Below are 27272 nucleotides of genomic sequence, written 5' to 3'. Positions count from 1 at the left end.
TTAATGCAATATTTTTGTTAAACCCCTTGAATTAAAGCTGAAAGTCTACGCTTCAGTCACATCTTGACTGCTTCATTTCAAATCCACTGTTGTGGTGTACAGAGGCAAAATTACCAAAACTGTGTCACTGTCCCAATATTTATGGACCTGACTGTATGTGTAGTAGTAATACATGCAAATATGCTAGGGTTTATCTCTGCTCGTGATTTACGAAAAACACAACTAATCATTTAATTCGCCCAGAACCTATAGCCTAAATTAGACAGGAAAAAAGACAGTTTTAGAAGTGTAAAAAAAAAAAAGTGCTGTGAGAAAAAAAAAATTTAATCAATTTCTAATTATCGCTGCATTAAAATTATCTGTGAATTGTTAGACCTGGCACTTTGTTGTAGGGCTATTTAATGTCTTTTGAGGTCAAAATGTTCACCCTATTTCCTTTTTTGGCTGAAAAATTTGGCGGCATTCCTAACAAATATGGTTAAATAATGTTAACTTGTCTTGCCATGAAATATTAATACAGATTTAAAAATAGTGCTTTGTAGGCGAAAACAAAACAAAAATCTATTGCAGTACTTTTCACTAGTCTTTTTTGAAAACAAAACACTGTGTTATAATTATACAGCACCCCCATATGTGTGTTCAAAATATCACTTAATGCTCATTTTTCTGAAAGTTCACATCACATCCTACTGTATAATGAAATACGGTTACAAAAATTGCAGTGCATGTTAAAACTGCTCCTTTCATTGGTCCTCTGATATGAAAAACAAAGATTTATAGTGTTGTAAGCCACATATGAACTCTATTGGGTTTGAAATTTTGACCTGTTTAGGTCAGCACATGTGTAGACATGTATAAGCATGAAATAAAGCATACATAAACATCTGCTCTAAAAGTGAAAATGAAATAGTACATACGTGTCATAAACATTCAGCAACCAGTTCAGACACATGTCCACACACAGAGGAACGTTCACGAGGCTGCTATGCTGCTGCTCCAAACGGTCATAGATACTTGTCAGACAGCTGATCATCTGTATGATGTCTATGAACTGCTCATTCTGTTTCAGGCTGTGCTGTTCAAATGCTTCACATGCTGCTGACATCCCCAGTAGGTCCACTGCACAATAAGATAGTAAGTAGGTAGTACAATAAGATAAGTACAGCATTAAGTACAATATGACAGTAAGGTACAGCATCCTATTAAAATGTCCCTATATTTCATAATTTCCACTACCTCATGTTTTCTCTATTTCCACTGCACCAAACTATGATTAAAAAACGCATTTCAATTTTTTTTAGCATATTAATCTCTGTGCGTCTTGTCATTAATAGTCATAGGGCAGCACTATGCAGATAATAAATCTGTTTTGATTAATACCTCTGAACAACATGGGACATATATATGGGGCAATCCTCTAAATATGTATCTACACTGCTGGTTGGCTGAAGTATTAAAAGGTTTTACTCATGTGGGATTTCATTTGGTTTTCAGAAACAAACATAATTCTATTAATTAGTCATCAGTGCCCCTGAAATTAGCATTAAATTTGAAATGGACTCACAGCACAGAGCTTTCTGCAGCCGCCGTAACTTCATTGCTGTTCTGTATGCTGAAAATCTTACATTGTTGAGATCCGCTGTAAAGTAGAACACATTATTATTAAATGACAAATGCGACACCAAAGCCTAAATTGAGTCAATTACAATAAACTTTAGTCATTATTGTATATATTGTACTTGGTGTTTGAAGACTTAAGGCTCAAGTATTTCTGTAAAGCTGCTTTGTGACAAGGTCCAATGTTAAAAGCGCTATACAAATAAAATTGAATTGAATTGAAGTAGACACCTGACCATCACAGCCATATGGGGTTCTTCCCCCCAACTGTTGCCACAAAGTTGGAAGTACACAACTGTCCAGACTGTCTTTTTATGCTGTAGCATTATGATTTCCCATCATTGGAATGAATAGGCCTATCCCAAACCTGGTCCAGTTTGACAATGCACCTGAGCACAAAGGAAGGTTCATAAAGACATGGTTTAACAATATTGGGGCAGAAGAACTCGAGTGACAATCAGAGAGCCCTGATCTCAACCCCACTGAACTGGAATGCCAACTGTATGCCAGGCCTTCTTGTCCAACATCTGTGCCCAACCTTTTCTGAATGATGGTTACTTTTTGGAAAAAAAATTACTACATATTGAATTCTGTTGTTTTTTTTTTTTTTTGTGGTCACCTGAGGTTATTTGTTCATTTATAGAAGTTAGTGAAGACCACACAATTGTTATTTAGACCCTGATAAAGAGAAACATAGAATTGAAGGAGTGTGTACTTTTTATTAAAAAAGTAACTTTATACTTGTATATTTGTGTAGGTTCCCCTTGTACTGCCAAAAGAGCTCTGACCTGTTGAGACATGGATTCAACAAGACCTCTGAAGGTGTGCTGCAGTATCTGGTACCAAGACGTTAGCAGCAGATCCTTAAAGTCTTGTAAGTTGTGAGGTGGGGCCTAAATGGATTGGACTTGTTTGTCCAGCACATCCCACAGATGCACTATCTGATTGAGATATGGGGAATTTGGAAACCAAGTCAACACCTTGAACTCTCTGTCATGTTCCTCAATCCATTCCTGAACAATTTTTGCAGTGTGGTAGGATGCACTGTCCTGCTGAAAGAGGCCACTGTCATTAGGGAATACCATTGCCACGAAGGGGTGTACTTGGTCTGCAACAATGTTTAGGTAGGTGATAGATAAAGTAACATGCACATGAACGCCAGGACCCACGGTTTCCCTGCAGAACACTGCCCAGAGCATCACACTGCCTCCACCAGTTTGCCTTCTTCCAATAGTGCAGCCTGGTGCCATCTCTACCCCAAGTAAGTGACGCACACACACCAAGCCATCCACGTGACGTAAGAGAAAAGGCAATTCAACAGACCAGGCCACCTTCTTCCATTACTCCATGGTCCAGTTCTGCTCATGTGCCCATTGTAGGCACTTTCAGCGGTGAACAGGGGTCAGCAAGGGCATCCTGACAGGTCCGGGGCTACATAGCATTGTGTGTTCTGACACCTTTCTATCATAGTCAGCATTAACTTTTTCAGCAATTTGAGTTACAGTAGCTCTTCTGTGGCATTGGACCAGATGGGCTAGCCTTCACTCCCCATCAGTGAGACTTGGGCTCCCATGACCCTGTTGCTAGTTCATCAGTTGTCCTTCCTTGGACCACTTTTGGTAGGTAGTAACCAATGCATACTCACAAGACCTGCCGTTTTGGAGATGCTCTGACCCAGTCGTCTAGCCATCACAATCAGGCCCTTGTCAAAGTCGCTCAGATCTTAACGCTTGCCCATTTTTCCTACTTCCACACACCAACTTTGAGAACTGACCGTTCACATGCTGCCTAATGTATCCCATGCTTTAACAGGTGCCATTGTAACAAGCTAATCAATGTTATACACTTCACCTGTCAGTGGTTTTAATGTTATGGCAGATCAGTGTACACACACACACACACACCCACCCACCCACACCCCTCCAAAAGTACTAGAATGGCAAGGTCAATTCTTTTGTTTCTGCTAGGCACTGAAGATAAAGATGAAAAGATAAATATAATGAATATGGATCAGAATTTCAGTTTTCATTTCCTGATATTTATATCTAGATGTGTTAAACAACTTAGAACATGGCACCTTTGGTGGCAGTCGACCCACTTTTTAGGTGGGCAAAAGTAGAGGCACAGAGGCTTAAAGTAAGTTAAAGTAAATAACACTTAATATTTGGTTGCATATCCTTTGCTTGCAATGTAACATCTCGAACCTGAGAAGCACTGTTCAATTAGGCCGGACTCAAACAGTATGCAGCAAAGAGCAATTAACAACAATAAGACACCAAATAAGTTCAGTAGTTTGTAGTGTAGGGTCTCTCTTGCTGTGTAAAAATCCCACTGAAAAAGAATGTACAAAGATTACTGTTGGATTGTCCTCACCTGTGTCACTGTCCTGTGTTCAAAGATCCTCTGAACCCACTGGGTTGAATAATCCTGTTGATGAATACCTCTGTGAGCCCAAAAAGTATAAAAAGGAAAAACAGGCCCACCAGTATACCTCAGTGGTAATCTCCACAGGCATGCATGTCAGTAATCCACTAGCATTCTGTGTGGCAGTGCTAGACAGACCCCCCCCCAAACCCATGGTGTTGGAGGTAAGAGTCCATGATATCTTTGTAAATTAACCACATTTATATTTTCTGTCTTTGATGGGTTACCCCATCGTACTGTGTAACTTACTGGCCCTATATTACTGACTATTTCTGGTGGTCCCTACCGCTTGGGTGCTAGCTTAGCAGAGAACTTGGCAGTGGCACTGCAAAGAGGGTGAGAACGGAGCCAGACTAGATCTGGTTGAAAGTGCGCATCTTTCCTCTGGGTATTATAGTACCTAGCTTGTCTAGCTCTATGCAACCCCATTCTGTTCTTAACCTCCTCTGCCATTATTTTCTGTCTTTCCACCATAGGATGGATGGCTTGGTCTGGCATTCGGGTCGATGTATGAGCCGTTCCAGTGGTCCCTTGAGGGGTTTGCCTATCATGACACGACAAGATCATGACTTTTATGGTTCTGTTGACTCTTTCCTATCATGACACGACAAGATCATGACTTTTATGGTTCTGTTGACTCTTTCTGTCAGGTTCCTCTGCAGGTAGTAACTTGTGTTGAGATTGTGTGTTACTCCCCACTTTTTGCAAAGGTCAGCCAGCAGCAATGACAAACTCGGAGACCAGGAACTTGGGTACCCCCCATCAGGTAAATATCTCTTCTCTAAGTATTTTCATGATCTTAGGTTTTTTGCTGTCTCGCAAAAAGAATATCTTTGCCCACTTGGTAAAATAATCCACTATCACCAGCAGTTATGTGTTTTGCTTTTTACTGGCAAGGAAAGGTCCTATGAGATCCAACCACAGGGTGTGCCCCATCTCTGGTATGTCTGTGTATTGCATGAAACCTGAAAGTTTAGTGTTCTCATCCTTGTATTTTTGGCAAGTGGTACACAGCTTGACATACTCCCAGACGTCTTTCTGTACTGTTGGCCAACAGGCTACCTCGAACACACATAGCAGGGTCTTCAATCTACCGAGATGACCCCCAAGTGGTTTGGAGTGGAAATAATGTAAGAAACTCGGTATCAAGGTTAATGGAACTACCAGCTGATACTTCCCCCCCTTGTCTTTTAGCAGGAGTCTTCTATACAGAACCCCAAATATGGTGAGTGGGTGTTTTTTGGTCTTGCTTCTTTGCCTTTATTTGACTGAAAATCTGTGCTCTGAGCTTGAGCAATTTCAAACAGGGAATGGGGTAAGTCCGTTTGGTGGTGGTGGATGACATTCAAGCAGTGCCCACAGAAAGAGGCTCAAAGGCCCTTGAAAAGGCATTCAGTCCCATGTTGAAACAGTCCTTCCTGTAGTGCACTTTGAAGTTGAACTGTTGCAGCGTCCACCTTGTCAGGTGAGAGGAGGTCTTTGGGCAATTGTGGGTTTTGTCGCACAGTCTGGTATAGGTATAGACCCTTGGTGGTGATAAGGGCTGTCTTTTGTTTGCTTTCTTCCTCCACCTGCCAGTATCTGGACTGCAAATCCAAGGTTGTGAACCAGGAGGGACCTTCCAAGGACTCCAGAATGTCATGAAGTGTGGGCATTGGATAGGCATCCTGGATGGTCTTGCTGTTCATCCTCCTGTAGTCTACGCAAAAGGGTACTAAAAGCATACCCTTGTCCTGAACACACCCCGTACTGGTTGTTAGCCACATCAAGAATGGCTGTTGTCTTTGCGAAGAATTCTAACCCCAGGATAACAGGAAAGGTCAGGTGGGCGTCATCTATAATGTAGGTATCTGATGTCCAGGTGGAACCATGCCATTCACATGTGACAGGCTTCTTGGCTCTGGAGCGATGCAATTTCCCATCTGCCATAACAAATTTTTGCTGGAGGTGTGTGTCAATGTTGGGCATATCCTGTTCCAGTTGTTTCCACAGACTCTGCTGCATCAGGGTATAAGTACTGCCTGTGTCAATGATCGCTTTCACTTCCTTCCCACCAACCGTCAGCAGTACCTGAAGTAGGAAGGGTGTAATGATTCTGGAGTTGTGATGCTGTGACAGAAACCCCAGCAAGCTCTCTAGGACCTCAGATTGTAGGTGGTTTCTTGCTACTCTTTTCTTTGAATTTCTGCATACCAACCTTCTGCCAATAGTCCTTTGCTCCCATACAGTCATTTTCTACCCTGGGGCCCACCTTGACCAGTTCTTCCACCTTCCTACCAATTCCTCTTCTGTGATATCTGCCTTCCACTTCAAGCAGAGTGTGTGGTGTTGTAACAGAGTCCTGAACTTGTCCTCCAGCTCTGCTAAGTAGTCATCACATAGAAAAGCAGTCGTTCATGTACTTTAGTTTTCTCTGCCTTCCACCAACTCAGCGCAGGTCCTTTCAACAGCATGTTCAGGGTTCAATGTTTGCAAGGGACTCTCTCACTTAGAAGCCCTCCTGAGGAAACAATCTACAACCAGCCTCAATTTTTTCCAAAGATTGCTGGAAAGAATCCTGCAGCATCTCCAAGTTAGCCTCCACTGCCTCCCTTAAAACGGCTTCCCTATTAAGAGTGCTGTCAACTGATTGCCTACGACCCGCCTCTGTGTAAAAGTCCCGCTGAAAAGTATATACTAGTGGTAATCCACTAGTGTTCTGTCATGAACAGTGAAGCGTGCTCTCCTCTGCTGTCTCTCCTCCCATTTAAAATCACTTCCGTAAACAATTGCGTCAGCACGTGATGACATGGCATGTCGCGGTGACCTCACTGAGTCTTATTATACTGGAAAGGAGCACGAGACCAGTATTCAAACAATAAGTTACATGTGGCAATAATTACATTAATTAAACACAAACATGTGAGACAATATGTGGCGGTGCTACCACAATAACTACATCAAGCAGGCAACCCACTGACATCTCCAAATTGTTGCATCCTTCTTTTGTGATGCTTCTGCAGGCTTGTACTGCAGCTTCTTTCAGTTGTTTGTTTTGGGAGGGTCTCCCTTCAGTCTCCTCTCCAGGAGGTGAAATGCATGCTCAATTGGGTTAAAGTCTAGTGATTGAATTAGCCAGTCTAAAACCTTCAACTTTTTTCCCCTTTGGTGTGTTGGCAGTGTCTTTTGGGTCATGGTCTTGGTGCATAATTAAGTTTCTCCCAATTAGATTGGACCATTTCTCTGTGAATTGACAGACAGAATGTTTCTGTGGACATCTGAATTCATCCTGCTGCTACCATCATGAGTTACATCATTAATAAAGATTAGCAAGCCTGTTCCAGAAGCAGCCATGCAAGCCCAAGCCATGAAACTACCTCCACTGTGCTTGACTGATGAGCTTCTATGTTTTGGATCTTGAGCAGATCCTTTCTTTCTCCACACTTTGGCCTTTCTATCACATTGATAGAAATTAATCTTGGTTCCAGAACTCTTGTGGCTCATCTCTGTATTTCTTTGTGAATCCCAATCTGGCCAGCGGCGGGACCCACTGGGTAGTGCTGTGTGAACCACTGAACAGCGCAGCGCGGACCATTTGACATGTGGGACTCACTGGACAGCACGGAATGGGTGGGTTTCAACTGTGCTGTGCAGACCAGTTTGGACCTCCCAGCACGAGCCACAAAAGCTGTGTGACCCCATGAGCACAAATTAAAGTGCTAACAATCCGAATATGAATACACTGAGTTTTCTTTGTTGTGTTTGTTCTTAGCTCATGGAAACATCAGTGTTTATCACATTTATTTTGAAGAGCTACATGTGTTTATTAGCAACGGAAAGAGCTTGTCAAGGCAGATACTACTATGATTTAGAGTACAAAAGTCATTGCCTGGAGGAACACTTCCAACTCTGTAATCAATTCATAGAAGAATGACCAGTAAAAGAGCATATATGAGACCAGACTCTCTTCATAAACCTTCTGGGGAGCCTGTTACAAGGAGAGGGGAACAGGTTGAGAGTCCAGAGTTTATACTAAGTCCTATCTATGCATATTGTACATGCAACAGTTGAAAAGTAAGTTAACAGACACTGCCTAGGGAATGTATTCAAGCTTACCATGATTTTTAACATCTAAATAAAAGAATTATCTAAATAAAAGAATCTCTAATGTACTATTGTAGCTATTAATACATTTGTTTGTGTATTTACCTCCATCTCATGTTAATATAGCCATGCAAAGCTTCTCCAGAGAGGTTTTACAAGAACTGAAAAGCTGGTCTATGGGATTCTCTGGCTGGTGTTAAAGGGTGCTTGTGCATCACTTATCTGGGGAAGAAATGGCACCAGGATGCACTATGGGAAGAGGGCAAGCTGGCAGAGGCAGTGTGATGCTCTAGGCAAGGTTCTGTGGGGAAATCTTGGGTCCTGGCATTCATGTGGATGTTACTTTGACATGTACCACCTACCTGAACATTGTTGCAGACCAAGTACACCCCTTCATAGCAATGGTATTACTTAATTTCCTAACTTCCTCTTTCAGCAGGATATTGCACCTTGCCACACTGCAAAAAAATTGTTCAGGGATGGTTTGAGGAACATGACAGAGTTCAAGGTGTTGACTTGGTCTCCAAATTACCCAGATCTCAATCCAAATGAGCATCTGTGAGAGGTGCTGGACAAACATGTCCAATCCATGGAGCCCTCACCTCGCAACAAAAGGATCTGCTGCTAACGTCTTGGTGCCAGACACCACAGCACACCTTCAGAGGTCTTGCTGAGTCCATGCCTCGATGGATCTGAGCTGTTTTGGCAGCAAAAGCAGGACCTACACAATATTAGGCAGGTGGTTTTAATGGTGTAGGAACTATTGATAGCAGTAGCCTAAGTGTTTTAGAGTAGAATTATGGATATAACTCAAATGAATTTGTGCTGCAATGCTCATTGGGTCCTGCATGTCTCGTGGCTCATGCTGGGATGTCCAAACTGCTCCATGCAGCAGTTAAAACCAAAACAATCCATGCTGTCCAGTGATCCACACATCAGTTGGTCCACGCTGCACTGTTCAGCATTGCGCCACGCTACCCAGTGAGTCACTTAGGTATCTGGCTCATGCTGCGCAGTTCTTCTAAATAGCTCAGTTTGTACCAGCTTTTGAGCTGTTCGGTTTCCCATACATCACCACTGCCCTGTGGTTGTTAATGATGTGAATGACTGTTGTTTTGTGGTTTTCTTCACAACTCTCACAATGCTTCTGTCATCAACAGCTGTTCTTCTCCTTGGCCAGTCTGTTCAATGTCTAGTTGTTCGTACACCAGAGGTTTCTTTCTTTTTGTCCCACAAACTGTTGTACTGGCGATGCCCATCTGATCGATTTGCCCTCTTTTCTAAGCTTCAAAATGGCTTGCTTTTCTCCTATGCACAGCTCTCTGGTCTTGAAGTTGGTTTATCTGTTTTAACAACAAATGAAGTCTTCACAGCCGAAACCCAGGGCTCAAACCAAGAGTAAAGACACAAAGCTACTAATTGTTTAAACAATCAATCTAACAGGGCACACCTGGGCAACAGGAAACACCTGTCAGTCACAATATTTTTGATCACTTGAAAAAGAGGTAGGCTCCAACAAAAGGTGTCATGTTGTAAGTTGTTTAACACATCTAGATGTAACTTTCAGGAAATTTTTCTATCATTTCATATCTTAAGTGTATAGCGTGATGGAAAAAATCACCTTGCCATTCCAACTTCCAATACTTTTGGAGGGAACTGAGATATCTATTTCTCTATCTATCTGTATGTGCGTATATCTATCTATATCTATATAGACACACGTGTGTGTGTGTATATATATATATATATATATATATATATATATATATATATATATATATATAATTCTGGCAAAGGCAAATTCAAAGGCAAAATTACGAAAATACTTATGGGCCTGACTGTATACTGGAAGAACTTGCTGGAAAAATAATCTGCATACCTGTCTCATCTGACCTCAACATTTTGCACAACATTTAAGTCACACTGCAAACTATTCCAACTTTGTTTCTCTAAAATCAGATACCTTGCTATCCTCAGACAAAAAGGACAAGTACTCATACAGCATGTTCTAATTCTATTTTAAATAAAAAACTATAATGCAGAAAGTTTTTGAAATGTTTTATTTTGCTTGCAACAATCCAGGATTTGAATGTATGCAAATAAAAACCTACTCACCTAAGGACTGGTACAACTCTGCCATTTTTGGATGGTCCCAACATGTTGTTTGTGTCTGGTGGCTGTAGGATAAATACAGAGAGCAATAGTTAGAGAAAATGGTGAAAAACTTTCACTTTCAGCATACCCTTTGGCATACACTTTTACAATCCAATCCTAGAATTTTTGACCTATCTTCACAAACCTGGTGTCATTCTGCTGAGGAGAGTGTGAAACAAAATAATTGTCTAAAACATATTGAAATTTGTAAACAATATGGTATGATGCCACACATCAATAAATTCTAACAAGATGGAGCCTAACTTACTCAAGCAGCTGTTACACATTATTCCTTTCATGCATTCGAATGAAACTTCATATTTGTCACATATACAACACAGGGAAATTCTTTTTTTCACATATCCCAGCTTGTTAGGATGTTGGGGTCAGACCACAGGGTCACCCATGATATGACACACAAGACAACATTCTAAGGACATATGCAGACTTTAAGGCATGGTTATTTATGGGGGCAGAGTTAAGGTCAGATAACTGTTCCTCAGGAACCGTACGGCTAATCAAGCTGAAATTAGGTATGCTGCAAATTCTGTAAGTGTAAGAGTTTTTATCCTAATTACTTAAAAAACATGGCCACCATTGGCCAATCAAGTTTCAGCATTCATTTGACAATTGTTACAACTGAGGTATTGTCACAAAACTTGCATGGTAGTTTCAGGTAGGGACGTCTTACAACCCACTGCAACCTAAACGCAAATTGGCCACTTGAGGGGGCCACTATTCATGTTTTTGCACATTTAAACAAGCATATCTCTTGAGGAAAAACAGGTATATAGTGAAATTTCTTTGTGATTCTGATTCTATTTCTAAAACCATAAAAAACTGCACATTGGAGCACTCAGTTTTGAGTGGAGCACACTCAAAATTGTAATAATTTGCATAAACCTGCTTTTGCGAACTAGTCCTAGAATTTTTTTTTTGCCTTTTTTTTTATCTTCACAAGTTTGGTGTCAAACTCCTTATGAGTGTGTAAACCTTAATAATGATCAATAATAATAATAATAATAATAATAATAATAATAATAATAATAATAGAGGTGGAGCTAGTTTACTCAAATAGCTGTGACTGGTCATAAGGGTTTGAACCAAACTTGAAATACATGTTCAGTACAAGTTTCTGAGCACACCTGCACAGACTGGGCCATGGTCATCAGTAGGGGGTGGAGTTAAGCCCAAATTGCTGTTTCTCAGTAACCAAAAGTCCAATTGAGCAGAAATTTGGTGTGCTGCATTGATCTGCTACTCTGTAACTGGTTTTTTAATAATCACTTAAATACTTCCAGCCAGTCTGCTGTCAGTGGGCATTTCACACAACTAGCACTGAGCTATCATCACAAAACTAAAAAGTATGTACATGCATGATCTGTTTTTTGTTATAGGTATAACAGTATAAATTTTGACACATCGGGCTAAATTAATAATCTTCATTTATTTATGTCCACAGATTTTAATGTATGTTGGTTTTCAAAACAGCTTAATAACAAAATGTCATGCTCTCCTCCAAACTGACATTAAGAACTGTATTAAAACTATATATTAATGCCTTTCAGAATCAGTGAATTTCATATATTCCAGTTCAATTTCTTTGTTTTTTTTTTATTTAAAAAAACTTTATACAAAATACACCATGCTCTTCTTCAAACAAGCTTCGTTGTTGCTGTGTTGAGTCGGCAGGCGCGCTCTATCTGCTCACACACTATAAAGAGCAAAACAGCATTTAATGTTTGAATTTCGTGATTAAAATAATATAATTTGGAAGCCAATACTATCTTTACAGGCAGCTCATTATGACTCAGAATATTAGAGCACGTCACACAGCCTTGTGTGAATAAGATCAGTGCGGCGCAGGCCACGGAGAGCACACCGATGCGCTACAGGGCTCAACGACAGTCAGAGACGGCCGGTGCAGCACTGTTTGTGGAATTAAATTCTACAATAAAAGACTGACTGTTTGAACCGGTGATTTCTTTTTTCGCATCTGTTGATGTATTTCATAATTTGATCTGAGATGAAGCAAATACATTTGTGCAGGAATTTCTCGCATTATAAAAGTTAAACTTGCGGGAATGGTTTAAATTATGCGCAATCCCCGCAATACCGCGCCGAAATTCAAGCCCTGTGCATAACTAATAATATTAATAAGCCCTCCCATACTCTCCTTAAACCTGAAATGGTGGAAATGCCTTAGGCCTGAAGTTCTGGATGATTACATTGTTTATCATATTTTAACAAGAAAATGCACAAACATGAAGAATCACATAAGCCTAATGAGAATCAATAAATAAGGACTTCCTGCTATTACAAATCAAGATGTTCTACATGTTTTGTAACTTTCTGTCTGAAGGAAGCAAATTAAAAAAAAGAGTGTACTGGGTGAGATATATCTGTATGTTTTGCATTTCTTTCTCTTTCGCTGGTCTGTAGAGGTGTTGTGCAATTCTCCAACTTGCTTCTCTCACTTTTTCACTCTCATCTGCTGTTGTGTTACTGCACAAGTAATGGAAAAGCTCAGCACACTACCACTGCTCTGTAAAAATGCATCACAGGTTTCCTTTCGCACACTGACCCTCTGGTCAAGCTTCTTTTTTAAATGATGCTGCTGTTGACCTCCCACTTGTTTGACTTATTGATGGTTATTACTTTGTTAAAGCACCTTCTGCCTGTAAGACAGCAGGTAAGAGTCTATCAACAAAGCCATCCCTTTCTTGACTTGATTTGTGCTTTGGGTCTTTATCGTGCTCAAAGACAAGCCTGAATTAAGATCATATGTTTACACCAAGGTCTCTCCTTTCCTATCTTGGTACACTACATCAGAATGCTGCATTTTAGGCACACATGCACAGGAAGCTATATTATCTAAATAGACTACAGGACATATTCACAGACACTTCTTATAAACTGAAATAAAGTGGAAAACCTGCAGAAAAGCCAGCAGTATGTATGTATGGGGGACAAAACTTATAGCTTATATTGCTAGCTCATTTACCTGGAGGAGGAATAGCTGCATAGTTGGAGTTTGCAGTGGGAGCAGGTCCCACACACACATAGCTGACTGGATGATAAATATTGATAAATATTTGATCTGTCCATAGGTTACAGCCCAATGCTTAGGCCTTTATGACCAGGGTTTTTTTTTTTTTTTTTTTTTTGAGTAGGTTAAAGCAGCACACTCATTGGTTATAAAAGTGCCTTTAGTGCAGGTGCGTTAAACACAAATTCTGACTGGGCAATGTCAGCATATTTGTGAGCCCCTGAAGGGCCATAACCTAATGCCATTTATTTGTAACGTTTTATTTTTTTAACCTAATTTATCAATTAAAACCAACCACCTAGGCTCTGAAAACACAATATAATAGGATTTTTATAGGAAAAAGGTCTAACAGAAACAATAAAACTATGCACAAGATTGGTTTGCACAGTAGCTGCATTGTAATGAAGTAATAATAATAAAGTCATCAGTACAATTCCATATTTAACTATCCAAACATCTAAATAAAATGTCATGTTCTCCTATAACTTACATATTTTATTTTATTTATTTTCAGTGGAACCAAGATATTTTACCCTATTAATAGGCTAAGATTAGTTGACAATAAATCGTGCACTGAAAGATTAAAAGAAATTCGTGCAATCACCGCTCCTGCACTTGTATGGCATTCTCTAAAAACAAGCATGTGACAGTTCTTAATTGAGCTGTACAGATTACACAGTGATTTTATTTAGTTTAAATCCTGGCTACTGCCAACACATTTCTAAATCTTTTTAAGACATGAGTTTGACTTGCGTTATACCATTAGTTGCTCTTCTTTGCATCTCTATGAATTGCAAAATCTTATTAATTATATATAATTGAAATTATCAATGACATTATTGAAACAATTGAAATTATCAATGACATAGCGCCATATCTCTAACCATGACATGCATGTCAGGTGGCTCAGTCTCATCTGTCAAATAGCAAACCACAAAAATTTTTTTTACAAAAGAAACGCTCTTCTGACGCATTGAAAACAGGCAAAGCGAGATAAGGCTCTATCCACATTTGGAAAAATATTTTGCAAACTGCTTGAAATTATTCAAAAATCTCATTATGCAAGATTGATTATTCTTTGAAGTTATGCATTCTCGCTTTCTCGTGCTATTATTAGGCTACTTTTTACTTGTCAATCATACAACTGACAAGAACGACAGCCAACCAGGGGGTTCCTCCAATCTCAGGCGCTAGGGCTTCAGCCCCACCTAGCCCTAATTATAATCTAGGTCTGTTGCAAGGTGACATTTTTCTTCATCTTCAGCTCTCTAAAAAAGGTCTGTAGGTTTTGTGTCAAAATAGACTGGTATTTGCAGCTATCCATGATTCCCTCCATCTTGACTAGATCCCATGTCCCAGCTGAAGAGATGGAGCCCCATAGCATGATGCTGCCACCACCATCCTTGTCCATGGGTATGGTGTTCTTTTGGTGAAAGTCTGTCTTGTTTCTGCACCAAATATCTTTTAGAATTATGCTACCTTTGTCTCATCAGACCATTACTCAAAATGGTTTGGGGCGATAGTATGCATGTTTTGGCAACATTTAGGTGGGGTGTTTTTTTTTTCCCCATGTGAATCCTACCCCATAGCCCGGACGTGAAGAATATGAAAGATTGTTGTCAGATGCATGGAGTGACCAGTACCTGCCAGATATTCCTGCAACTCATTTAATGTTGCCACAGTTCTCTTGTCAGCCTTGCTCATAGGTTTTCTTCTTGTCCTTTTGTGAATTTTGGAAGGACATCCTGCTCTTGGTAATGTCATTGCGGTGCCCCATTTTCTCCAATTGTTGATGACGGCCTTAATAGTGTTACATGGAATAACTAATGTTTTAGAAATTTTTTGTCCCCGTTTTGATCATTACCTTTGGACAGTGAGATCCCATACATGCTTTGGAAGCTCCTTGTGAACTGCTTCCTCAGTCAGATGAAACTAAGATGATGTCAAGAAAATTCTACAAAAACAGCTACTATTTATTTGATTAATCAAAATCACTTCATTGATGACAGGTGTATGATAATTACATTTGTTGTATTATGAGTGGTTAATTATGAGCACAGTCACATGCTGCATTATAAAAGGGTGAGCACACTTAAGTTTTTTCTTTTTATTTCCATAAAACATTTGTTTGTTTGTTTTTCACCTGAATTTAGTTGGTGGCTGTATCTCATTAAATGTGGAAAAAGATCGGACATTTATCTTGGTGTCATTTTTTACATCCCAAGATGGTGTGAAGACTTTTTATATACTCGCTGTAAAAACTAAAAATCACTTCATATATATGAGTATATGTATGCATATATGTGTATATATATATATATACATATATATATACACACACACACACATGAATACACATGAATTAAATAAATATAAGCTCAAAGCATGGACTTTCATTTATGGGTAGTTATATCCAAATCAAGTGGAAGGCATAGGAATTACAGCACTTTTTATATGTGATCCACCCCTTTTTAAGAGACCAAAAGTAGCTGAACAAACTAACAATCATAAATTAAACTGCTATTTGTAATACTTGTTTGCAATTCCTTTGCAGTCAATGACTTAAGTCTGGAACCCACAGACATCACCAGATGCTGGTTTTTTTCCCTGGGAATGCTCTGCCAGGTCTTTACTGGAGCTGTTGATTCAGCAGATTCAGTAGATTCTGTGGATTCAGTTCCTGCTTGTCCTGGAGGCATTTTGCCTTCAGCAACTGAAATGCACTGGATTCAGGTCAGGTGATTGACATGGCCATTGTAGAAGATTCCATTTCATTGCCTTTAAAAAAAAAAAAGAGTCTTGAATTGCTTTTCGAAGTATGCTTCAGGTCAGTGTCCATCTGCATTGTGAATCCATCAAAGAAGTTTGAAGCACCTGGCTGAATCTGAGCAGATAACAAACTAATAGACTTCAGAATATATCCTGCTGCTTTTGTTAGCAGTCACATAAATAAATACAAGGGAACGAGTTCCACTGGCAGCCATACATCTTATGCCCATGCCATAAGATGAGGTGGTATACTTGAGCAGTTCCTTCTCTTTCCATACTCTTCTCTTCCCATCATACTGGTATAAGTTGATCTTTGTTCCAGAACTGTAGAGGCTTTCTTTAAAGATGTTTTTGGCAAACTCAAACCTTCCCATTTTTGAGGCTTACAAATGGTCTTGTGGTCAACAAGTCTTCACTCTGGTGAAGACTTCTCTTGACTGTTGACTTTGACACAGATATGCCTACCTCCTGGAGTAGGCTGCTTTGTTTTCTCTCTTTTTTTGACATTTGTTTTATTCACGTGTAGTTTCTAAAATAAACTGTCTATACAAAAATTTGAGTTCGAATTACTCATTAATAAAAACTGCTGATGAATAAACAAATGTGTCAAAAAATACACCGATCAGGATTATATTAAAACCACTGCCAGGTGACGTGAATAACATTGATTATCTCGTTACAATGGCACCTGTCAAGGGGTGGGATATATTAGGCAGCAAGTGAACAGTCAGTTCTCAAAGTGTTAGAAGCAGGAAAAATGGGCAAGCATAAGAATATGAGTGACTTTGACAAGGGCCAAATTGTGATGGCCAGATGACTGGGTCAGAGCATCACAGACCAGTCAGAGCGCCCATGCCGAAAGCACCTACAATGGGCACGTGAGCATCGGAACTGGACCATGCAGCAATGGGAGAAGGTGGCCTCGTCTGATGAATCACATTTTCTTTTACATCCTGTGGATGGCCGGGTGCATGTGTGTCGCTTACTTGAGGAAGAGACGGCACCAGGATGCACTATGGGAAGAAGGCGAGCTGGTGGAAGCAGTGTGATGCTCTGGGCAATGTTCTGCTGGGTCCTGGCAATCATGTGGATGTTACTTTGACGCATACCACCTACCCAAACATTGTTGCAGACCAAGTATACCCCTTCATAGCAACAGTATTCTCCAATGGAAGTTGCTTTTTTCAGCAGGATAATGCATCCCTGGAGGCCGCACCTTGCAACGTACTGGACTTAAAGGATCTACTGTTAACATCCTGGTGCCAGATACCACAGCACATCTTCAGAGACCTTCAGAGGTCCTGTGGAGTCCATGCACAAGAGGGACTTACACAATATTGGGCAGGTGGTTCTAATGTTATTGGTGACTGGTATCGGTGGATGTGTGTCACCATCCACTTTAATAGGAACACCAGTACACCTGCTCATTTATGCAGTTATTCAACCAGCCAATCACGTGGCAGCAGCAGCACAATGCATAAAATCATGCAGATACAGGTGAAGCGCTTTAGTTAATGTTCACATCAAACATCAGAAGGAGGAAAAAGTGTGATCTCTGATGTGGCATAGTTGTTGGTTCCAGATGGGCTGATTTGATTATTTTATAAACTGCTGTTCTCTTGGGATTTTCACACACAACAGTCTCTAGAGTTGACACAGAATGCTGCAAAAAAGATCCTGTGTTTGGAGGGTTTACAGGCTAAAACACCTTGTTGAAGACAGGAAGTCTATTGTAAATCAAATACACACTCTTTACAACCAAGGAGAGCAGAAAAGCATCTCAGCATGCACGAAACATCAAACCTTGAGGTGGATGGGCTACAATAGCAGAAGACCACGTGAGGTTCCACTCCTGTCAGCTAAGAACAGAAATCTGAGGCTATCATGGGTACAGACTCACCCAAACTGGACAGCTGAAGACTGGAAAAAGACAATGTGGTTTTTTCTAATCTTCAACTGTCTAGTTTGGGTCCATTTTCCTCTGACTCTTATCAACGAGGCATTTTCATCCACAAAACTGTTGGTCAGTCAATGTTTTTTTGTTTTTCACACCATTCTGTGTAAACTCAAGAGACCCTTTGTGTGAAATTCCCAGCAGAATCTGAAATACTCAAACCAGCCCATCTGGCACCAACAGAAATCACATTTTTTCCCCATTCTGATGTTTGATGTGAACATTAACGGAAGCTATTAACCTGTACCTGCATGATTTTTTGCACTGTGCTGCTGCCACATGAGCTGATTGGATAAGTGCATAAATGTGCAGGTGTACAGGTGTTCCTATTAAAGTGGACAGTGAGTGTAAACCAAACCAGCTTAGAATCATAAATGTTACTTCAACAAACCAGTATGGTTATGTACACAATCTCAATTTCTGCCATTATCTACATTTACATGCAGCCTTATAAACCTGTTAAAATGTGACTGAGAGCTCAAACAGTCAGTAAAAAGATTGGTTCACCATCTGACCCCACAAAACTCACTCGGGTAACTGAATGTTTTGAGTCAGTGGTCCACTGCATTTTGGGTGATGTAGCCCCACTTAAAAGAATAATAATTAGAGAGAAAAAAATATCACCTGGTATAATGATTACACACACAAGTTAAAACAGATCACTCAGAAGATAGAACGTAAAGGGCGTCAAACTAAATTGGTAGTATTCCAAATTGCAGGGAAGGAGAGCATTCTAAGGCTCTTAGTGCAGCTAGAGCAGCATATGTCTCCACACTAACATAGGACAACAAAAATGACACTAGATTCTTATTTAATACAGTAGCAAATTTAACTAGGAAGCACAGTATATAGTAACAATGACTATGTTTTTTTTCAATGATAAAATTGAAAAGATTAGGCAAAAAAATAACTCATTTATAATCAGACATAGAAAACAATATAACCACATCAGCAGAGCAATTAGAATTGTTACTCCTGACTAATTTTGCTAATTTCCTCGTTAAAATCAACTTGTGCTCTATATCCTTTACCTATACATTTCCTCAAACTACCAAAAGCTATCGAACCTTTACTAAATATAATCAATTCCTCCTTTAGCCCTGTCTATGTAAATCCTTTAAACTAGCAGTTACTAAATCCCTGATTAAGTAACCCGATCTCAAACCCTGTCAGCTGTCTACCTATAGGGCAATATCAAACCTCCCCACCTCCAAGATCCTAGAAAAGGTTATAGCTCGGCAGTTAGGCTCATACTTGCATAGGAATTACAATCAGTAAATCTTTCAGTCAGGATTTAGGCATCATCACTGTACTGAGACAGCGCTGGTTAAAGTTTTAAACGACCTACTACTAGCCTCCTATCAGGGTTGTGTATCCTTGCTTGTGCTGCTTGATCTTAGTGCAGCTTTTGATACCAATGATCATAATATTCTTCTAGATAGACTAGAAAATGTTGCTGGGGTTTTGGTGTTCCACTGCTCTTTTCTCTATGCTACCTCGGTACATAAACAATTATCCATAAACATGTTAGTAGCTTCCACTGCTATGCCGATGACACACAGCTATATGTTTCAGGAAAGTCAGATGAGACACAACAATAAAGCTTATTAAAGATATTAAGCTTGTTATTAAGCTTATTAATAATAAAGCTTAATAAAGTTAAGGAATGTGTAAAGAACATTAGACACTGGATGCTGATGAGTAACTTGCTCCTACTTAATTGTGACATGACAGAAATACTTCTACTAGGACTAGAGGCAGCTAGAAGTAAGCTTTGTGATTACATAGTAACTCTGGGTGGCCTTTCAGTTACATCATGTGCAGCAGTGAAAGACCTTGGTGTTATTACTGACTCTAGTCTCCCATTTTAAGCTCATGTAGATGATATTACTAAGATAGTCTTCTTCATCTTAAAATATTTCTAAGATAATAAATATAACATCACTACAAGATGCAGAAAAAATTAGTTCATGCTTTTGTTAACTCTACGTTGGACTATGTAATGCTGTCTGGATGTTTCAGAAGGTACATAAATAAGCTCCTTACAGTCCTTACTAGAACCAGAAGATTTGGCCACTAAGTATGAGATGATACACTAAAGCCATGAAATTAGACATTTCCCAATACAGAGTTCACACCACAATATTGATATTGCTTGTAGAGGAGATCCTTTCAACATACTTAGCACTGCTTGACTCTATAGTATAGAGTTGTTTATGAGCAATCATTTATAATGCCACTATCTGGGTTCACCCAGAAGAGGATAAGTTTGAGGAGAAAAAAATATACATCATTCATCACAGTTAGCTGGTTAGTTTGTTGCTAACAAATGACACAAGTCTCAGTGTTTAAATCATAATCTGGTGCATAGTCAGGGACAGTTTAAAAAAAATAAAATAAAATAAAAATAAACAGAACACACAGTCCTAAAAGATCTCACAAAATGAAATGACATTATCAATGCTGTAGGTAAATGTAGCACAGCTATTGTCTGTTACATCAAGGAAGCAGAGACATCATTTTCCAATACCAGCTTCTATAGGTGGACTGATAATGACATCACTCCCCAGCTGTAGTCATTTCTAGCTTCTCCCAAAAACACACAAGGAAAACAATCCTGGACTCCCTGCTGTATCTGCTTGTTGTTGCCCAGTGAAAATAATATTTCTGGATGACATTTTCCCAACCCATCGTTCATTCTTTACCCACATTTCACCCAACCCTGAAGTATACAGAGAGTATCGCTCACCCTGGCTTGAGCTTATATTGCCAATATATTGCTGAACAGATGTAATATTGGGGACTTAGATGCAGAGTGAGGATCTAGGTCCAGAGGTTTAATAACAGTTCCAAATTCAAAATATATACAAAAGCCTTGGTGGGGCTAAGTCACACTCTAACCTTGAACCCAGATGCAGTGAGACTCAGATGTGGCTGTACATTAACAAAAACCCTAATCTAATTTGTTTTCCACTTATAAGTATTCCCTTGAATTATTTTTGCACTGCAAATTTTTTTTTTGTACTTGTGGTGATTGTGGTTAAAAATAATATAATAAAAATAAAAAACTTCACCTACATGCAGTTGCAAATCTTAATGCCTCTCCACAATCATATTACATTTGACAGCACCACAGCCAGAAACTGTGTTGAAGTAAATACATACATGAAAAAGCACTCCATGTGAAAAAAATAAATTAGCACTGGAAAGTTGCTGTTAAATAACTATGCTGTGAATATAACATGCAGTTATTCTCATATAATAGCATGGTCTGGACTATGTTATTCCGATTAGAAGCAGAAGCAGCCTTTATTTGTCACATATACATTACAGCACATTGAAATTCTTTCCTTCGCATATCCCAGCTTGTTAGGAAATTGGGGTCTGAGCGCAGGGTCAGCCATGATACAGAACCCCCGAAGCAGAGAGGGTTAAGGCCTTCCTCAAGGGCCCAACAATGGCAGCTTGGCAGTTCTGGGGCTTGAACCCCCGACTGTCTGATCAGTAACCCAGAGCCTTAACCACTGAGCCACCACTGCCATACCGATGAATACAATATTTAATTTATTAAAGAGCGACATCATGTATTTTAATGGTTTAAAGTTAGATTTAATGCTGTGGAACATCTGAGGAATAAGTTAGTTCCTGTTCTCAATTACCTATAGCTGCAATAAACAGTCATTCCCTTACCAGTCTCTCTCGCTCTCTCTCAAAAATTGCAGCCTGTCTCCTAACAAAAACATCACATCAACGATTATACATTTTACTTTGTTAAACAAGACTTTTTATCCGTTTATTAGTCGTACATTATGTGGTGCGTCCATCGTACATGTCCCTGTGCATGAGCTGTTTCTGTAGAAACAATAACGTATTACGACGAGTGCTTCAATATTGACTTGTCGTTCATGTTACAGCCAGAACAACTGTCCAAGCCATGCTGTTATACGAAATTAATGCACATCTCCTGACCAATGAGATTTGAGCAGTGGACCATATGCTGTTAAATGCACAGTTATAAGCTGTTTTTAACATATCTGCTGAAAATTGCCAATCTAGTATTTTCAAATGCATATAACAATAAAAACTCAATTAAAGGGAAAAAAATCCACCCTAAACGACTTGCATATTAATCTTGTGCTCTTTGCTGCTACATACGATTTATTCTGTAAAGAAATTGAGTTGACTTTTTTGTTTAAACCTCTTTTACAGACATTTTGGTCTATTTTCACTTAGTTAATTGGTCCTACTTTGCCCACACTGGCATTCAACTAAATGCTGATAGTGGTGCCAGAGTGAATTAGCCTTTGTTTCATCTCTATTTTAGAGACGGATGCACCGTCAACACCACCGTGTTCATTATCTTGTAGATCGTTAACCAGCTGATCCGAAACCCTGCCCCAACTCAGTGTAACTGCATCATATAGCTGCACTGCATTCTGGAACTTTGAGTTTCAACCATTTGCTGTCTCCACTATGTTGGTTCCTCACCAATATGCCGGCGGAAAATGGTGACTGAGAAAAGAAGTTCTTGCTCTTCAGTTTTTAGGAAATCTGAGCGTTATCCCTTATGTTTGTGATTGCCAAAAAAAATGTTTTCTAATATTAAACGCCATTGTAACTACACTAGCAACGCCCCCCTGTGGCATCAATGCAGGAGACAACCACTAGCTTCTCACAGGAATAACGAAAACATAGCACCAACCAAGAAATTAGCACTACAATCACTAATCACTAAGCACATAACAAATATTTAAATATAAACATATTTAATGTGTTTCAGGGTGGAGTTGTCCTTTAAAGCAAGTTTAATATTAAAGGAAATGTCCATGGTCACCTAGTCACTGGCACTGTGTAGGACAGCTGAGACTTGTATATTTGGCCTTGTACCAAACAAATATCAACCAACCGACCCTAACATACCTTTCGAAAAGGCGGAAGGTGCTGTCAGTGTATGTGGCCTTAGACAAAGATATTGTAACTGTACGTCACTGATGGCGATGATAATTTCCACCTACGACAATTCTCTGCCGTCTACAATATCTATACAACTTGAGGTCTGAATACAGCACACCCATATTAATTCAGCTACTGGATACCTGATTATTACAAAACTTTGCAAACAGCCACAACAAATGCCGCTGTTGTGAGCTACGTTTGCTTTAAAGTGCCGTTAGAATATGGAGCCAGACAAAGGCCCTCTTCAACAAAATCATGGCTTTAAATATGAGACATAAAATACATTTGAATATATCACACCACTAACCAAAGAGCCAAGTGATTCTTGTGTCTAAATCATTTGAAATCTGCAAGAGGCATTGCGTCAATTTGATTAAGGACGGCCGTAGAAGAACGACCGAGAGAAAACAGAAAAGACCGAAGCACATGAATGTTATGAAGGCATGAAAATATGTATCTGCATTTGCTGTAGAAGAGAGGAGAGGCACCTGCTGGACTGTAAAAATCGACGGAAATTCTCGGACTACAACTGTACCCGCTAGCGTAGCTAACATGATTTTAAAACTCCTTCAGTGTCCTTCGCAGGATATTAATCGAAATTTCACGACGGCACTGATGGTTCGCACTTACTTCCTCAACTGTTCCCTCATCCTTTTCGATGTACAGTTTATCCAAACGATATCTTGGAAACTGAGAACTCGATGTTCTTGTGAGTGGCGGCCTCGATATTCCCTCTCCTTGGAGGAAAACGCATTAGATTTTCCTGCAAATCTTCTCACGAGGTTCCGATGCTCAGAAAAGGCGGAGCTATTCCATTCACTCCCTTCCCCCAAACGCCTTCACTGAGGAATCCTGCGAAAGACCTCGCGAAGAAGAACAGTATTTTACTGCCTTGTCGAGTGGAGCTAGCAGTCTAGCAAAAACAATATGGACATTACAGCTTAAAAATTAGAGGCCAAGCATTAATGTATGGATTAAATTAGCGCTGTGTTAGCGTTCAAGGGGTTCAATTTACCGCACTGAAAACAAACTAATTTGCACTAATTCGTCGAGTTGTATGACATGCTTGCCAATCCTGAAATTAGTCTCACAAAAAAGAACGAGATACTCAAAATCAAAATTAATGGAAATGCGGTTATTTATATGGTATAATACAAAACGACCAGAGCACAATTGTTTAGTCTCTGATCAGGATTCCTTCTGTCATGCAAATGTATTTTGCTATCATATAAAAATACGTGTGCAGAGTCTAAATTTATATTGCTCATGCTCATGAATTTGCTTTTACGTGCACACTCAAAATTACACTGTCACATTTGCTTGCTTGAAAAATCGACATCCATCTTGGAGGCATCTTGCTCACAAACCAAGTCACGCTCCAGTTTCTTTTTTTTCCTTTCAGAATTTCAGCTCATGTTTTGATCAATTTAATACCAAGCTATAATTTGACAGCCTAATTAACATCCAAGATGGCTTCTATAAACTACAGCACAAGGAAATGTTGGTAATACCACCTAAAAATCACACGTGCATGTTTGCTAAACGAAAGCAGATATTATTTTATATTAATATCCTGAGACTTTAAGATGTTAAAGACCTAAAAACTTGGCTCTAGATGTATTTCTGTAAAGCTTCTGTATGCCAATTATAAAAAGTGTTAAACATAAATTTAAGACTTGTAACTTCCATTTTTGTAAATTATGATAAATCATGATAAATTATGAAAAATTATCATACATTATGATAAAGTACTGATGTTGGTTACAAAATCTACCTGAAAGCTACAGTTATGAGGCTTGGAGTAACCTATGATGCTGGATTATCATTTGATTTCCATATAAGTAATGTCTCTGAAACCCCTCAGAAAGCCAGAAATGCAAGTTGTTGGGGGAAAAATGATCAAGTGTTTTGCAATTATTTTGATATATCAATATTTCAGTGTAATCACTCATTATCTCAACATATTATCCTATTTTGACTTACCATTTTCTTATTTTTATCACCTTCAAAATCAATCAATAAGACAAATGTATTGAATATTAGCTTATTATTCTTATTCTGTAGGATGTATCCTGGAGAGTAAGAAGTGAAATTACGCATATGTTTAACATTTATTTATACCATAAGTACAAAGATCTTTTTTTAATTATTTAGGTCATAATTATATCAACAGGATAAATGTAAACTCTAAAATAAAAATGATCATAATTAATCCATGATTAGAAGAAATGGTCAAGCAGACCATCACATAAAATTACATGTGATTAAGTTACTTGTATTTATATATACAAAAGCCTATGCATCATGCAGGGTATTTCCCTGCTATTATAGTAGAGCCTTATTTTGGCTAGAAAGAATGGAGACATACTGTATGTTACAAGTTATGATCCAGAAAACAACAGCATCAGAAAACACTAAATCTAAAACAATGACAAGTTACTGATGTGACGCTCTACTCAAACATGTTGGCTACATATTTAAGATCCTGCTGGTGTGGGTTCATATTGGATTCTTCCCTTATGGACACCACCCCCATCAGCCTACAGTTTGGCCAACAGATGATCTTTTATATGGTATTTTTCATTTCATTTAGATTAAAGGCCTGCAGAAGAATAGTTTGAAGACAATAAATTTTTTTATGTATAATTATCATTTAAAAACAGACGTTTATATACAAATATATATCTAATTTACTGTGATTGTCAATTTGACCAGTTTTCTATTTATACATCTTTTATATTTTTATACATACCAATTTCCATGTAACTCATTAGTTTCAATTAATGGTCCAATGGTGCTTATAGAGATACATTATTAACATAATGTTAATAATAATTATTGTTAATAATAATAAATATTTACATCTAATTCAAACACTTAAAATGGTTACTATGACCATTATGGAATTTCATCACTTTAAGTGTTAGAAAACAAAACCTTGACCACACCTGAATTCATTTACTTGACTTAAAATCATTAGACGTATACAGTGGCTTGAAAAAGTATTCAACCCCTGCAATGTATCAGATTTGTCTGAACTACAAATGATAAATACACATACAGGCTATTCCATAAATATTTGGACACTGACAAAGTCATTATATTTAACTGTCTACAAGAGTATATTGAAGTTGAAATTAAATAATGAATATGAGCTCAAAGTGCAGACTTTCAGCTTTTATCTGAGGGTATTTATATCCAAATTTTTATATGTGGTCCCCCATTTTTAAGGGACCAAATGTAATTGGACATTTGGCTGTTTCATGGCCAGGTTTATTCCCTTATTATTTTACTTACAAGTAAGCAGATAAAAGGTCTGAAGTTCAAGATTTCAAAAGGTTGAGATTTCAAGTGTTGCATTAGAATCTGTTGCTGTTAACTCTCATTATGACATCCAAGAGCTGCAAAATGAAAACAAACCCATCAGAGAGATAGCAAAAACATCAGGTGTGGCCAAATCAACTATTTAGTGAGCTCAGGAACGCCACAAGGCCTGGAAGACCACAGAAAGCAACTGTCGTGGATAAAAGAATAATTCTTTCCCTGTTGCAGAAAAAGCACTTGAAGCACCTGAAGGTAGATGCATCTGTGTCAAAGTCAACAATCATGAGAAGCCTTCACCAGAGTAAATACAGAGATTTTACCACAAGATGTAACCCATTACTAAGCCTCAAAAACAGGAAGACCACTTTAGTGTTCGCCAAAAACATCACAAAAAAGCCTGTATAGTTTGACTTTTACCAGAATGATGAGAAGAAAAGAGTAAGAAGAAGGAGAGTAGGATGAATTCTGAAGTCTATAGGGTTATATTACCTGCTCTGATTCAGCAAAATGTTTAAAAACCTATGACACAGTGCTTCACAGTGCAGATGGACACTGACCCAAAGCTTACTTCAAGAGCAACCCAAAACTTTTTAAGGCAAAGAAGTGGAATGTTCTGCATGTTCTGGCCGTCGATCACTTTACCTAAATCTAATTGAGCATGCATTTCATTTGGTGGTGGCAAAACAGAAGGCAAAACACCCCAAGAACAAGCAGGAACTGAAGACAGCTGCAGTAAAGGCCTGACAGAGCATCCCCAGGGAAGAAACTCAGCATCTGGTGATATCTATGTGTTCCAGACTTCAGACAGTCATTGACTGCAAAAGGATCTGCAACCAAGTATTAAAAATGACAATTTAATTTATGATTATGTTAGTTTGTCCAATTAATTTTGGTCTTCTTAAAAAAAAAGTGGGTGGGGGTGTGGGGGTTGGGGGATGGCGG

At 38.9% G+C, this 27272-nt stretch overlaps 1 protein-coding gene across 26 annotated transcripts in view; it reads right to left on the bottom strand.

Moving 5' to 3' along the window:
* The window catches only part of dmd (dystrophin), a 260429-nt gene that overhangs the window by 80883 nt on the left and 152274 nt on the right, over window positions 1–27272 (bottom strand). For 24 of the 26 annotated variants that reach the window (XM_053230044.1, XM_053230040.1, XM_053230042.1 and 21 more), the window contains 3 exons: window positions 10240–10301; window positions 1565–1639; window positions 918–1119 (listed from right to left, as the gene is read on the bottom strand). In XM_053230044.1, the coding sequence (XP_053086019.1) occupies window positions 918–1119; window positions 1565–1639; window positions 10240–10301 (339 nt within the window). Of the gene's footprint in view, window positions 1–917; window positions 1120–1564; window positions 1640–3990; window positions 4045–10239; window positions 10302–23636; window positions 23870–27272 lie in introns of those variants that run through there. The other 2 variants (XM_053230046.1, XM_026928750.3) reach the window with 2 other exon arrangements.

This window comes from Pangasianodon hypophthalmus, chromosome 26, assembly GCF_027358585.1.
Source record: "Pangasianodon hypophthalmus isolate fPanHyp1 chromosome 26, fPanHyp1.pri, whole genome shotgun sequence".
In the NCBI taxonomy this organism is placed as follows: domain Eukaryota; kingdom Metazoa; phylum Chordata; class Actinopteri; order Siluriformes; family Pangasiidae; genus Pangasianodon; species Pangasianodon hypophthalmus.
The sequence above is the reverse complement of the archived record's forward strand: the minus strand, read 5'-3'. Positions and strand labels throughout refer to the sequence as shown.